The following is a 14,857-nucleotide window of genomic DNA, read 5'->3' as shown; positions in this document are numbered from 1 at the left end:
CACACCTACTCTCCAGAGCTTGACTCCCTGCAGACTTTGCAGTGAAATCTGTGCTGGCAGCTGCATCCTGAGCCCGAGGGCAGTTTGTATCCCTGAGTGCTGATCCATCCTGGGGACCCAAGGGATCCTCTGCCATTCCATCCATGCAGATGGAGTCACCCTCCTGCCCTTGACTCCCTGCAGAGGAACAAGTGCCATGTCTCTGTTTGGGAGAAGCCAGATGCTGCCCCTGGGCCATCAGAAGTGGTGCTGAAGCCCCTTTCAGCCCAGCCCCGGGTGCAGTTTTCTCATCCCCTCACTGAGTGCCCGCTGCCCCAGCCGGCACTGACCAACCAGGGCATTTGGCAAATGTGGTTTGGTGGTTTGGAGAAACAGCCCTGGGCTGGCAGGGGGCCAGAGAACCTCGAGGCACAGCCCTGGCGAGGTGCCCACACTGGCAGGGGCCAGGAGATCGCTGCTCCATGGAACCAGCTGGAGCTCTGGGTGACCCTGAGCTGAAGGGCCTGTGGCCTGTGGATGAGTCCAGGATGGAGCAGAGACCCCCCTGCAGCCCGGGAGGAGCCCACCCCAGAGCAGGGGATGCCCAAAGGAGGCTGAGAGCCCGTTCGAAGCTCCTGTAGAGCTGTGGGAGCAAAGCCCTGGTTTCCAGGGCTGCCCCCCTGCCCCAACCTTGTTTAAGGAGATTTTTTTCGGGCTAATTTTCATATTTTGGACTATTTTTTAGCTGAATCTCAATTTTTTCCAGTCTGGGGGAGCGGGGGACTTCTTGCTATTTCTGAGGGATTTTTATCTGAATCACAGTGGTTTGGGTTTTTCTGGGCTGAATCTTGGTGTTTTGGAGGTTTTTATGGACACAGGATGCCCGGTGAGTTCTAGAGATGGACTTGGGCAGGAGGAACCCCCAAGCCAACGCGCTCAGCCCTTGTTTCCCCCCCCCATCAGGATTTGTCCTTCCCAAAGCTTGGTCGGATGGAGGAGGAGGCTGCGAGGAAGAGGAAGATGCCTTGGGCCCCCCAGGCAGGTGAGGAGGAAGTCAGTGTCCCTTTGGGCGGGTGTTGTGCTGGCTCTGTCAGCCCAGCATGGCCCCGGCTGCAGGACAACCCCGCTGGCGCCGCCGTCCTGCCGGGGCCGGAGTTGGGGGGATGTCCTTGGCCTTCCCTGTGGGCCGGAGGCAAATCCCCTGCCTGTCCTTCTTGCTTCCTGCCCCAGGCCCGGAGCTGAGGAGGGAGAGCGCGGAGGACAAATCCCCCCGTGAGACCCTGGTGGGAGAGGCCGTTTTGAAGGGCTCCCCGGCGCAGGAAGGCAGCGGGGAGGAAAAGGGCCGGAGATCCCCCCGCAGGAGGGGCTCCAAAGCCAGCCCAGGGTGCTCTGAGGAGGAAAGAGCCAGCCTGTGCCGGGAAGGCGACCGGAGCTTGAGGGGGAGCTCTGAGCTGGTGGTCCCTGAGCAGCCTCCCAGCAGGGAGAAACCCTTCAGGTGCTTGGAATGTGGAAAGAGCTTCACAAGGAGCACCAACCTCCTCCACCACCAGCACATCCACACGGGGGAACGTCCCTACATGTGTAGGGAATGTGGGAAAAGCTTCAGGCAGAGCTCCCATCTGATCCGACACCAGATGATCCACACTGGGGAACCGCACTACAAGTGCTTGGAATGTGGGAGGATCTTCAAGGACAACTCCACCCTGATCCAACATCAGCGAATCCACACTGGGGAACAGCCCTATACATGTGGGGAATGTGGGAAGAGCTTCAATTACAACTCCAACCTCCTCAGCCATCAGCGCGTCCACACTGGGGAACGGCCCTACTCGTGTCAGGAATGTGGAAAGAGGTTTCAGACCAGGGGGAGTCTCCTGGTGCACGAGCGGACGCACACGGATGAGAGGCCCTTCCGCTGCACTGACTGCGGGAAGGGCTTCAACGTGAACTCCACCCTCATCAGGCACCGGCGCATCCACACCGGGGAGAGGCCCTACAAATGTGGGGAGTGTGGCAAGAGCTTCACACAGAGTTATCACTTGACCAAACACCAACGGACCCACCAGTAAGTGAAGCCCCAGCAATGCAATGCCCTGACTGCGGGAAGAGCTTCAGCCGCTGCTTCCACCCCAAATGAACCCCCTGATGATGAGGCACCCCCTGGAGTCCAGTGACTGTCAGTCCATCACTTTTGACCAGAAAGGGCCAGTCCCCTTTCCCAGGGGCAGGTTCTTCCAACAGAACCCTTTCTGGGGATGTGTGGAGATTCCTGCCTTGGCTGGGGACCCCCCAAGGTCGGTCCTGGAGATTGAGAGCAGAGATCCCCCCACGAGCGTTGGCCTGGGAGAGTTACATCCTTCTCTAATTAATAGTCCTTGCTTTTGTGCCAGCTTGAGTAGAATTGCTTCAACAATTGCTTGTAGAGCACTGTCCTGTACTCCTGGTAGTTTTAGTGTTTGTATTGTGCACTAAATAATTCTGATGAAGATCTTCTGTCTGATCATTTGTAACCATAAATAATTAATTTCTATCAATAAATCTGATTTGCCATCATTAAAACCTGGGGGACAAAAGTGTTTCAGTCACACCTCTGTAATTCCTCTAAACTGAAACTGTTGGCATAATCCAAGGCTAAAATTCGATCCAGCAGCCCCCAGCACCCCACAGTAAGTTGGGAGCTCAGGAGTGCCATCCCCCTTTTCCCAGCCTCCCCTCCCTGTACCCAAAGACCGCCATGGGACTGTCGAACTTGCCAGACCACCCCCCCTTTTCCACACTTCTCCCTGTTCCTCCCATGTTCCCATTTTCCTCTCAATCCCCAGCCCCCCCCCAGGATCACTCTGAGGGTCCCAACTCTTTTTTTTTCCTCTCTCCCACCCTTCCACATCATCCCCTGCCTCATCCCCAGTTCATCATGCTCATTTTGGGGGTCCCACCCTCCCCTTTGCACACTCTTCTGACCTCTCCCATCCATTTCCCATCATCCTCGGTGTCTCCCCCTTCACTTTTGGGGGGTCTCATTCCCTTCCCACTCAGTTTGGCGTCCTACCACCGCTTTATCCCTTCTGACCCCCTTTTCCCACCAAACGCCCCCTTCCCACTCCCCACTCATCCAAGAGCTCCTCGCCCACAGCAGGGGGGGCTCCCAGCACCACCAGTACCCAGACAAGGCTCCCCAGAAAAGGGGTTGAGTGGGGTCGAGGATTGGCTCTGAGTAAGTTTGGGAGTCCTTGAGCAGCTTTGGGGAAGTTTAGGTGGTCCCAGCACGTTTTGGGGTGAGCTGGGTGCCTTATTGAGGGGCAGGTGCCCTCCCAAAACCCCCCAGAGCGGGCTGACACGGGGGCACACAGGGAGGTCCCCATTCCTGATCCATCCCAGGGCTGGTTCTGCCCCCCAAAACTCGGCTCCAGCCCTTGGGATTCCCCCAAGCCCCTTCCCCACTGCCCCCCAATAACCGGGACTGGGGAGAACTGGGAAGCTTTCCTGGGATCAGGAGTGGCAGCAGGTGAGGGGGGGACACACAACCCCCCAAAATCCTCACAGGGACAGGAGGGGTCCAGGCTGGGCCTGAGGCCCCGGGGAGGGGCTGCGGCCGCCGCCGGCTCAGGAGCTCTGTGGGGAGAGAAAAGGGGGTGACACCGGGGTGGGGGGTCCCTGGGGAGCACAGACGCTCGGGGGAGACACACGACCCCCTGGGACCCCCCTCACCTTCTGGCGCAGGTAGAAGCCGAGCCCCAGCGCCAGGGAGACGAAGGCCAAGAGGAAGCCCCCGGCCCCTCCTTGGCAGCAATTGCTCAGGCTGATGGAGCCCGGCAGGGCCGGGGCCGCCGGCGGTGTCCGATCCCGGCAGGAAGCGGGGAGGGCCCGGCGGGGTCTGAGAGAAATAAATCAAGACAGATCTCTCTCTTTATTTTACCCCCTGAGCAGTGACCATCAAGACCTGTCCCTGCTTCACAGCAGAAGCTGCACACACTTCAACAAAGTCTGTGGAAGAATCTGCTCTGTCAAAGTTGGCCCTGGGCTTTTATGGTTATCCAGTGATGGATCTCCAGTCACATATTCCCAGGCCAGTGAGCAGCTGATCTGTCAAACTCTGCTTCCAAAAGCAGCAGCATGTGTGTTGGAAGGTTGGGGAACCAGGCTGGGTTTGGCACAATTCAACACTAAACCAACCCCTTGACACCAGCAGTAACTCATCACAGAGAGTTTGCAGTGCTTGCATTCTCTGATGAGATTCTTTTCCAGGCTGAACGTTCTGCTACAAGGGGTCTGTTACCACCCGCCCCAGAAAGGGGGGGGTAACCAGGTTCTTATTAATAAATCCCTTGGGGTGGATTAGAGTGAAATGAAACTAAATAATCGGTGTTTGAAAACATATATATGTAGGGTTTAATTTAGAACACTTTTGTTTCAAAGGTAAACAGGTATGTTGCCATTTTGGGTGTTATCATCTCTATCTCTCATCTACAGCAATATGGCATAAAGAGAACCTTTAGGGAAAATGCATAAGGGAGAAAAAGAAAGACAGGATAAGGGTGAGGGAGAGTAAGAGAAAGCAAAGCTGAGTGGAAAGATGTCAATAGTCACTGCCCACGGGCTCCAGAGGTGGAATTTGGGAGTTGCAGCTTCCATGTCTGTCAGTTGAAGTGGTGGCCTTGATCCATTGGGGGTGGGGGAGGGAAGCCCCCACACTCCAAGAAGTTATGAGTTATTATATCCATGGATGGTGTCACAGGCCATGCCACAAACCCCCAACATCTCCTGGGCCTGCGCAGAGTTCCCGTGAGGGGCCTGGGAAAAGGGTTTTTCCTGCCTTTCAGGATTGGCAGAGGGGGAATGGGCTTTGATGGGCCATCAGAGGTCTAATGCAAAAGTCCTGCAAGAGCCTGCAAGAGTCCCTTGGCAATCCTAGAATGCATAAATCATTAGGTGTTTCGGTCTCTGACAGGTACACAAAGTGTTTCCCCATCCCTCTGCATCATCCACCAAGTGCACCCAAGTCCTTGAGCAGAAACAATCCCATGGGTGGGTTTGCCTTTGCTTGAGTCAGGACTCAACCAAACTATGGAATATGTCCTCCCTACCATATTCCTCATATGGACCACAGGGGTTTTATCCCCTTCAATGCTACGCAGAGGTTCTTTTTGGGCAGGACCAGTTAGTAGAGTTAACTAACAAGGTTTGTGTGATGCCTTAAAGCTTTCTGGATATTTTTTATTTTAGATTTTAAAAGTAGTTGTGTAGTAAATGTAGATGTTAATGTAGCTGTATTATATGCCACCCTTTAGCATAGTAGTTTACACAGACCTAACCTTATTACCCCATTTGATATCAAACTTTCTAAATTCCTTTAGCCTGTTTAGACTTCTTTGCAAGGTAGAATTGTAGAAAAACATCTCTATTGAACAACATCACACCCTAGGCCTGGACAACAAGATCCCACAAGAGACAAAGCAACCTTCAAGCCCAGAACTTTGGAGGTGCTCCAAGGACTGTACGTGCTGTGAAGAAGATAAAGAGGAGGAGGAAGGGGTCCCAAAGCCCCCAAACCCAATTCCCCAAGGGGCGTGTTGAGGGGCAGAACTGGGCAGAACTGGGAGGTGGAGAGTTCTGGCATTGAAGGGACCATCTTCTAAAACTGTAGAACCATTGCCTGGGAGGGCGCGTCATGTGTGTTCCCCTGGGCCTGTGGGCCTGATTAAAGGACCTGCTCTTTTGAGCTGATCTTAGACACTGAATTGGCCTGGAGTTTTCTCTCTTGAGCTTACAGGATTAACTAACTAGGTGGCTTTTGCTAAATGCACATCCCAAGGTTTGAAGGTCCCACTGCCCATTGCTTTCAAGGGGGTTTTGAACAGTCCACTCTGCCATTCCACTTTCCCAGAGGCTGGTGCCTGACAGGGAATATGATCCATCCACTCCATGCCGAACTCTCTGGTCCAGGTGTGCACAAGGTTGTTTTGAAAAGAGTCCTGCTGTCCAACTCCAGTGTTTCTGGAGGGCCGTGTCTCCACAGGACTTGCTTTTCCAGGCCCAGGATGGTGTTCTGGGTAGTGCTGGGAGGCACAGGGGGTGTCTCCTGCCATCCAGGGGTTGTGTCCACCATTGTCAGCACGTAGAACTTGCCTTGGTGGGTTTGGGGAGTGTGCTGGGATCAATCTGCCAGGCCTGCCCACATCTCTAGTTCAGCCATCACCCCCCACCCCACAGGGGCTTTGCCCTCTTGGCCTGTTTGATGGCAGCACATGTTTCCCAGTTCTGGAGAACCTGGCAGTTGGTGTCCATGGTTAAATGCAGCCCTCCATCACAAGCCCAACTGGATGTGGCACCTCTTCCCCCAGGACCTGAGGTGTCCTGGGCCCAGTGAGCCAGGAATAATTCCCCCTTGTGTTGCCAGGCCAGCTCTACCTGAGACACTTTCATCTGGTCAGTCCCATCCCCCTGTCCATTGTTGGATGTCACTCAGGAGCCCAACTCTTGGTTCCCTGTGCATCTCCAGGATGGACTTTCACAGCCAACCTCTCTGCCCGGGTGGCAGGAGGGCCTACCCTGATAAGGCCTAAAATCAGACAATGCCAACAGTGCCAGCTCTCATGCAAGCTGTCTGTGAGATCTGAGAGTTACCGGTGGCCCCATGGGAATGGTTTTGGTGTTGAATGATGCTCAAACCAGTCTGGTTCACCCAACTTCAAACACACATCCTGCTTTTGGAAGTTGGATGGGACAGAGAAGCTGGTAACTGGCCTGTCCATTTGTGAGGAGTAGTCAATCCCTTCCTACTAAAGAAGTCCAGTCCCCTTTCATCCAGGCAGGTTCTTCTAACACAGCCCTTCTTGGGGTAGATGAGTGGAGATTCCTGCCTTGGGTGGGGACGCCCTCCAAGGACACTCCTCAAGGCTGAGCAAAAGAAATCTCCCCATGACCGTTGGTGTGGGTGAGTTACATCAGATCTTTATGTAATAATTATTTCTTTTGGCTAGCTTTAATATAATTGCTTCAATAATTGCTTCAATATAGTGCACTATCCTATCTTATACTGTACAACTAGCAGTTTTAGCTTTATACTGTGTAGTAAATAATTCTGACTAAGATCTTTTGTCTGATCATTTGTAAGAATAAATGATTCATTTTATATAAATATTACCATTTGGCCAGTCATTAAACCAGTGGGGCAAAAGTGGTCCAATCCCACTTCTGTAATTCCTTAAATTTAATTTGTTGATAAAATCTGAGGCAAAGACTGGATCCCTTATTCCTTGAGGCTCCGCAGTGTGACAATGGCTCCTTGATTCCATGAGGTTGCACTGTTTCGCAGCGTTCTTGGGCTCCATAAGGCCCTGCAGTGTGACAATGGCCCACTGATTCCTTCATTTTCCCCACTGTCACAATGGACCCTTGATTCCATGAGGTTCCACAGTGTCACAATGGTCCCTTTGACTCCAGAAGGCCTTGCAGAATCAGAATGGCCCCTGGATTCTGTGAGGTTCCACAGTGTCACAATGGACCCTTGATTCCATGAGATTCCACAGTGTCTCATTGGTTCCTTTGGTTCCAGAAGGTTCTGGGATGTCACACTGGTCCCTTGATTCCCTGATGTTCCACAAAGTCCTGGGATCCTTTTGATTCCATGAGGTTCCGCAGTGTCCCATGTTCCCTTTGGTTCCAGGAGGCCCCAGTGTATTCCAATGGCCCCTGGATTCCAGGAGATTCCACAGTGTCCTGGGGTTCCCTTGTCTTCCTGAGTTTTGGCAGTGTCCAGGGTCCCTTTGTTCCCATGAGGTTCCTTTGTTTCCATCAGGCCCTGCCACGTCCCAGACTCCCTTTGGTTCCATGAAGTGCTGCAGGGTCACAATGTCCCCTTTATTCCAGGAGGTTCTGCCATGTCCCAGGGTTCCTTTGGTTCCATGGGATTCCACAGGGCCAAAACTCCCTGGTTCTTATCCTTCCAACATTTGTGGGCCCATTCTATCCCTGCCTAGGATGGAGCACCATTGTGTTTCTGCAGGAATGGATCCATGGCCATCCTGCCACTGCACCAATTGAATGCTGCACAAATGTCACTGCAGGCCCGACCCTGGATGCAGGAACAGTCTGGGAACTCCAGGTCTGCTCCCATTCAGCAGAGCCAGTCGGGGTCCCAAAGAGCACAAGTGATTGACTGCAACCCCTGCAGTTCTCTGGCATTGCTGGGGACAAATGCAGGAACTGCCAGGAGCTCTGCAGAGCCCTGACAGTGCCACTGCAATCCCAAGCTGCATTGCCCGGGGCAACCCTCAGCACAGCCAAGGCCACAACCCTTCCTGAAAGGTGTCCCTTCTGGGCAGGGCCAGGGGGACAAACCCCTCCATCTGTCCCTGCACATGTTGTGTCCAACTCTCATCCCCCACTCAGGGACAAAGTCAGGCTACACTGGGTGTTTAGCTTTGCATTTGCTTCACTCTTTTGTGCTTCCAACACACACACACACCCCCCAATCTGGGCACAGTCTGGCCCCCCAAAGAACACAAGACCTGACTATTTGTGGCTCCTGCTGCAGTGGCTGGAACTTGGGCCACGATCTGTGCCAGGAGCAGAGAGGTCCCTCCTCACAGAAACTTCTTGGCAATGGAGTTCTTAAGAAAAAGGGACAGGCTGTGGGGATCAGTGTCAGGGCATGGCCTGGGAAGTGTTTGAGCATCCTCCTGTTTAACACAACCAGCTTTTTCATCCCTTTTCTCTCTGTTTTCTCACACCTGTTCCTTTACAAACCACCGTGATCTCACCATTTCCCTTCCTTTGGTTCTTCCCAAGAGATCCCACCACAAGTCTTGCCCAGTCCCCAAATGTGCTTTCTTGTTGCCCATCATAAGACTCACACCCCAAACAGAATCCCCCATCCTCAACTGGCAAGGTCATCCTGGGAGGCTCTGCCATTGACCCACTTGGTGAAACTCTCACACAGAGATGCTGGAACTTTATTTGAATTGATTTTTTACCTTTTGGGTTTACAATGGCTTCTCCAAAAACATGGCAATTCCTGTCCTAGCAACAGTAATTCTTTGGAGAAGGAGTTTGGGACTCAAAGAATGACAGAATGGTTTGGGTTGGAAGGGAAACAAAAGCTCAGGTGGTCCAAGTCCCTGGAGAGTGACATCTTCACTAATTGAGGCTGCTCAAAGTTCCTGACCTTGGACAGATCCAGGGATGGGACATCCTCTTCTGTTGCAGTTCTTGCCAGCCCCATTGGTAAGTATTACTTCATTTTATCCAATAGAAAAAAGCTCCCCTATTTCAGTTCAAAGTCATTGCCCCATGTTCTGCCACTACAGCCCTTGGTAAAACATATCCCTGTGACTATCTTAGACCATGTTTTCATCTGAAGACACCTCGGAGAGTGCTCAGAGATGTCCCAGGGTTTGGAGGTTTTAAACATGACCACTCTACAGGGGCAAAGGAGTCATGGGTTCAGTGGTGTGCGGGCAGAGGACAGCAGAGAAGAACCCTGGGAGTGCTTGAAGAGTCGCTTCAGAGAGGGGGGATGCTTTTGTTGTAGCAGAAAACAGCATGAGAAAGAAAGAATTAATGCCAAGTGCAGCTGGGGAGGTCCAGGCTGGCACAAGGAGAAAAGAATTTCCCTCCAAAGGGCAGTGCTGTGATGCAACACATCACCCAGAAGGAGTCTGGATGAGCCCAAGGCTTTGTGTGTGCAGGAAGAGCCAGGGAGGACGCAGAGATGTCAGTGCAGGAAGGTGCCAGCCAGGTGGGGCAGCCGGGGGGATGACGACAGCCTGCAGGGAAAGGGGCAGGGCATGGACACCGTAGGACAGCCTGGGCTGGAGAGGAGACAGGCATGGGGAGAAGCTGAAAGGCCCTGACAGAGCCACCTTCTGCAGGCCTTTGGCCAGGGCTGCTGACTGTGCCCCTGATGCCAGGAGGAGGGGAGTGCCCCTTGCAGCCCTGGGGCCTCATGGCCTCCTTGTCCCTGCTCAGTAGCCTGGCAGGTGCCACCCCATGGTCCTGCCCTTGGCATTGCACATCCCACATCCCAGTGCCCCAGGAAGAGCCCTGAGGAATGAGGCAGGGACAGGATCTGCCTTCCCAGGGGCTGGGGGTCAGGGCTTGGCCCATTGGATTAATGAAATACATCCAGGTTTCCTCAGCATCAGAGCCACCTTTCCCTTGCTTGTCCATTCTTGTCATCACTGTCTGCAATTTTCTGTTCCAACTTGAATCTGGGGACACTTTCACAGTTGTGTCCCACATTGAGACCCAGTAACAGTACAAGAAACTTCAGTATTTCAAACTCATTTTGAGTTCTTGAAAAGTTGTTTGAACTTCCTCTCAGGGACTGAGTTTCACATAAACAACACAAACCCCCTCTGGGGGTCATTAAAGACCTGGAGCTGTTGCTGTGCTGCTGAGCTGGGCCGGGCTCCTGGCACACAGGGAGCTCCTGGCAAGCAAGAAGAGCTTCAAAGAGACAGCTCTGCTGGTGAGCAGCTCCTCTGCACAGCCCAGCAGGGCTGAGGGCACTGCCTGCAGCACCCAGGGCACAGGAGAGAAGGCAGAGAGATGAGAGGCAGCCTGGGCTGGGAGGTGACTGAGCTCTCACTACAGGAGAAACCTTCCCAGGATTTGAAGGAAGAATTCTCTGGCTGTAGGAAAGTTCAACTTGCCCTCCTGGAGGCATCTCCTAAAGCTGGCACATCCCACAGCTTCTATGATCTTTCAGCAGCACACTCCCAGTTGCTGCAGTGCAGGGGAAGTGGCCACATGGCAGAGCAGGGCAGGAGCTGCAGGCAGCAAGGGCAGAGAGGAGAAGGGAGCAGGAGGTTCAAGGGATCCTGGCGTGGGAGGACAGGGCAGAGCTGCTCAGGGCAGGAACCTTGCCAGCCCTTTGCCATGGTCAGGCTCTGGCTGCAGAGCAGTGCAGGTGAGTTCCTGCAAGTGCCTCTCCCAGCTGCCAAATGGCAGCAGTGGCAGGAGCTGTCAGGATGGCTCTGCTGGATTTGCTGGGGTGCAGCAGGAGAAGCTGCTGCAGAGCAGGACTTGCTGCTGCCCCCTCAGAGGCCCAGGGCCAGAAGGTTCCCTGTGCCAGGGCTGGCTGTGGGGTGGGAAGGTGGTGGTGCAGCCAGGGGTGCCCAAGGCTGTGGTGCAGAGCAGGGTCCTGTCCCCAGGGCTCCATGTGCTGGGCAGGGACTCTGCTGCCTGCCAGGGTCAGCTCTCAGCCCGGCCAAGGAGCTGCCACGGGGCTGGGGGAGAAGGGCTGTGGGGAAGGAACAACTCTTGGGAGGGCAGAGCAGGGCATTGTCCTTCTGATCTCCAGTGTGCTGCAGGGATGAGGGCTGGTCACAGCTCCAGATCAAAGCAGGAAATTTCCCAGAAGGTATTTGCAAGAGGCACAGACAGACAGGGGGGGTACCTTAAAGAGAATGAACCAGTTCTTTCAGTGTTATACTCTGGGTTGTCTGGGTGCTGACTGCGACAGAGAAATGAATCTCTCAGCGCAGGAGGAGACACTGAAACTTGAACTCTGTTAGGTTAGAGGGGATTGAACCTGACAGTATCAGTCATCAAAACTGTCTTATAGAGGCATCAGTGTCACTTTTCCAGCCTCCCCAGGGTTGCTCTGACATTGCCATCAGAGCCTGCCCAGCCAGGGATTCCCCTGGGCAGTGCCCTGTGCTGCTGGGAGGGCTCTGCAGGGCAGAGCTGAGCCCCCAGGGCTGGGATGGGCTCTGGTAGCACTGGCAGGGCCCAGCCCTGGGCCCAGGGAAGCAGCTGCTGGCAGGGACAGCTCCAGGCAGCAGAGCCCTGGGCAGGGAGTGGGGGGCAAGTGCCCCCAAGGCCTGGGGGAGGGGGTGTTCAGGCAGCTCTGGGGGCCCTTCCCTGCTGCTCTGCTGGGCACTGTGTGCTGGGCAAGGAGCTGCCTCTGCCTGGAGAACATCTCCCTGCGGGACCCTGCCCTCTCTGCTGGGTCTGTGCTGCTGGGTTTGGTGCTGCCCCCAGCAAGGCCCAGCTTTGCCTGGGTAGGATCCTGGGCAGGGCTGAGCCTTCTCTTGGGGGTGGGCCCTCTCCTGTCCCAGCCCTTGGCTTCTCTGCAGGAGGGTTCCTGTCCTGCTGTGTCCAGCACAACTGCAGTGCTGGCCTGGAAACACCTTGAAATGCTTGGCAGCACATGGCCAGAGCTCCTGCCACACACAGCCCTCTGCCAGCAACTATTAGAGAGAAAAAAATGATTTAATCCTTAAATTAATTGTATTGAAATCTGGAGTGATATTGTCAGAGGTGTCTGTCCAAACTTTTCCCTGTGGCTTCCTTTGCTGAGCAGACCCCGTGCTAAGAAGCAGCAAATGTCCAACAGCAGCTCCCTCACCCAGTTCATCCTCCTGGCATTTGCAGACAGGAGGGAGCTGCAGCTCCTGCACTTCTGGCTCTTCCTGGCCATCTCCCTGGCTGCCCTCCTGGCCAACGGCCTCATCCTCAGCGCCGTAGCCTGTGACCACCACCTGCACACCCCCATGGGCTTCTTCCTGCTCAACCTCTCCCTCACAGACCTGGGCTGCATCTGCACCACTGTCCCCAAAGCCATGCACAATTCCCTCCATAACACCACAACCATCTCCTACATGGAATGTGCTGCACAGGCCTTTTTGTTTCTGTTCTTCGTCTCAGCAGAGTATTTCCTCCTCACCATCATGTGCTACGACCGCTACGTTGCCATCTGCAAACCCCTGCACTACGGGACCCTCCTGGGCAGCAGAGCTTGTGCCCACATGGCAGCAGCTGCCTGGGCCACTGCATTTCTCAATGCTCTGCTGCACACAGCCAATGCATTTTCCCTGCCCCTGTGCCAGGGCAATGCCCTGGGCCAGTTCTTCTGTGAAATCCCTGCCATCCTCAAGCTCTCCTGCTCTCACTCAGGCTACCTCAGGGAAACTGGCATTCTTGTGATTACTGCCAGTTCATCAGTTGGTTGTTTCATTTTCATTGTGTTCTCCTATGTGCAGATCTTCAGGGCTGTGCTGAGGATCCCCTCTCAGCAGGGACGGCACAAAGCCTTTTCCACCTGCCTCCCTCACCTGGTCGTGGTCTCCCTGTTTGTCAGCACTGCCATATTTTCCGACCTGAAGCCCCCCTCCATCTCCTCCCCATCCCTGGACCTGGTGGTTGCAGTTCTGTACTCGGTGGTGCCTCCAGCACTGAACCCCCTCATCTACAGCCTCAGGAACCAGGAGCTCAGGGACGCTCTGAGGAAAATGATGACTTGATGTTTTTCAGAAGCAAAAATGTTTCTGTTTTCTGCTCCATAACATTCAGAATGGATGGCCCAGCCTTTCTTCTCAGGTTTTTTATGGCAATAATTTGTGGGAGTTGTTCTCTTTTTTCTTGTAATATTGTTTTCTCCAAAAAAAAATGTTATTCTTCTTACCCTTTCTAATTCATTGTCTACTATTGAATTTGATTCTGATACTGCCTAGATGAGGAATTGTAATGTATGCATTTCAAAAAACCTAATTCTCTTGCAGAAAATTTTTGGTTGAAATCCTTCATTGAAAAATCCTTTGAAGTAGCAGGGACTGTCCCTGTGTGCAGACGTGACAGCCAGCATGAGAATCAAGAAGTGAAAGCCCTGAGAAAAGTCTAAGATGACCTTGTGTTGTTTTCTCTAGGCTGTGATTTACTGCCCAGAAATGAGCTCAGCTATTCTGTTTGCATTCTTACCATATGTGGGTGTGTAAAGGAGTTCCTTAAAACTCCAAGGTCTGTGTGTGTGCTGTGTTAACAGGCCGGCCTGAGTAAGTGATGGATGTGTGACTTGCTTAACCACTCCCAGGTAAATGTGAATGATATAAAAACCCTGAGTGATGGATAATAAAGTGATTTCTGTCCACCAAGTCAGGAGTCCATAATCTTCATTCCATCTGTAAATGGCACCAGAACATTCCATCTATACAGTTGCAGAGAGAAAAGGAGTTCCACCACAGCAGCACTGCCAGGGAGAACGACTTTTCTGAGCTGCTCTCTTTCAACTTCCACGCTCTCCTTCTGCACCCATGTGTAAGACCTGAGCAGTTTGATATTGGGGTGTAGAGATGTAACAAGAACTAATAGTCTTTGCAACAAAATGTGTCATAGAAAATTACCGTGTGCAGTTTACAGAAATCAGCCAAGCAAGGTGAGAGAACAATGAAGAAGGGAGCTGAAGCAACAGGTGTATATATAACCAAGAATACTGTCTCAAAGAAGTTCATAAGGCAGTCACCTGGATTTTTGGGGACTCCAAACAGAGAAGACCACCAAAGACACTTGATGAAACCCCTCAGAGACCTTACAAGGATATGTATATATCTTAATAAATTTTGGGAGCTGCAGGTCTGCTGTGTGTGTGAATGCCATGAATATGAAACAGGAATGCAGGGAACAAAAAATGGATAACCATGTAATGCTGACATAGCAGCAGGAGTGAAGATACCTCTGTGTTCACTTTGGTGAACTGATTCCCAGGACACCTGGTTTGCTGAAATCATGCAGTGTGTTGTAATAGAATTGCCTGCCTACTAAAACTCACAAATCGAGTCTTAGAGGTTTCTTTAAGAGCTGGTTTTAGGCAACAACAGTGCTTCATGGCCCCTCACAGCCCCTTACAGCCCCTCACAGCTCTCACAGCCCTTCACAGGCCCTCATGGCCCCTCACAGCCCCTTACAGCCCCTCACAACCCCTCACAGCCCCTCATAGCTCTCACAGCCCCTCACAGCCCCTCATAGCTCTCACAGCCCCTCACAGCCCCTCATGGCCCCTCACAGCCCCTCGTGGCCCTTTACAGCCCCTCACAGCACCAGATGTGGGGATTCTCCCAAAGGAGAAGGGATCAGGGCCTGCTTGTCCTCCTTTTAG

At 53.2% G+C, this 14,857-nt stretch overlaps 1 protein-coding gene and 1 pseudogene across 1 annotated transcript in view; one reads left to right on the top strand and one right to left on the bottom strand.

Annotated features, from left to right (window-relative positions):
* The window catches only part of LOC127474815 (zinc finger protein 208-like), a 1,262,639-nt pseudogene that overhangs the window by 1,043,507 nt on the left and 204,275 nt on the right, over positions 1 to 14,857 (bottom strand).
* LOC127474819 (zinc finger protein 850-like) overlaps positions 1 to 14,857 on the top strand; it is a 315,187-nt gene that overhangs the window by 106,825 nt on the left and 193,505 nt on the right. The window contains exons 3-4 of the mRNA XM_051796122.1: positions 1,457 to 2,044; positions 3,609 to 3,611. Of these exons, the coding sequence (XP_051652082.1) occupies positions 1,457 to 2,044; positions 3,609 to 3,611 (591 nt within the window). The remainder of the gene's footprint in view (positions 1 to 1,456; positions 2,045 to 3,608; positions 3,612 to 14,857) is intronic.

This window comes from Manacus candei, unplaced genomic scaffold (assembly GCF_025592945.1).
Source record: "Manacus candei isolate 608988 ecotype Guabito, Panama unplaced genomic scaffold, ASM2559294v1 h1tg000045l, whole genome shotgun sequence".
In the NCBI taxonomy this organism is placed as follows: domain Eukaryota; kingdom Metazoa; phylum Chordata; class Aves; order Passeriformes; family Pipridae; genus Manacus; species Manacus candei.
The sequence above is the reverse complement of the archived record's forward strand: the minus strand, read 5'-3'. Positions and strand labels throughout refer to the sequence as shown.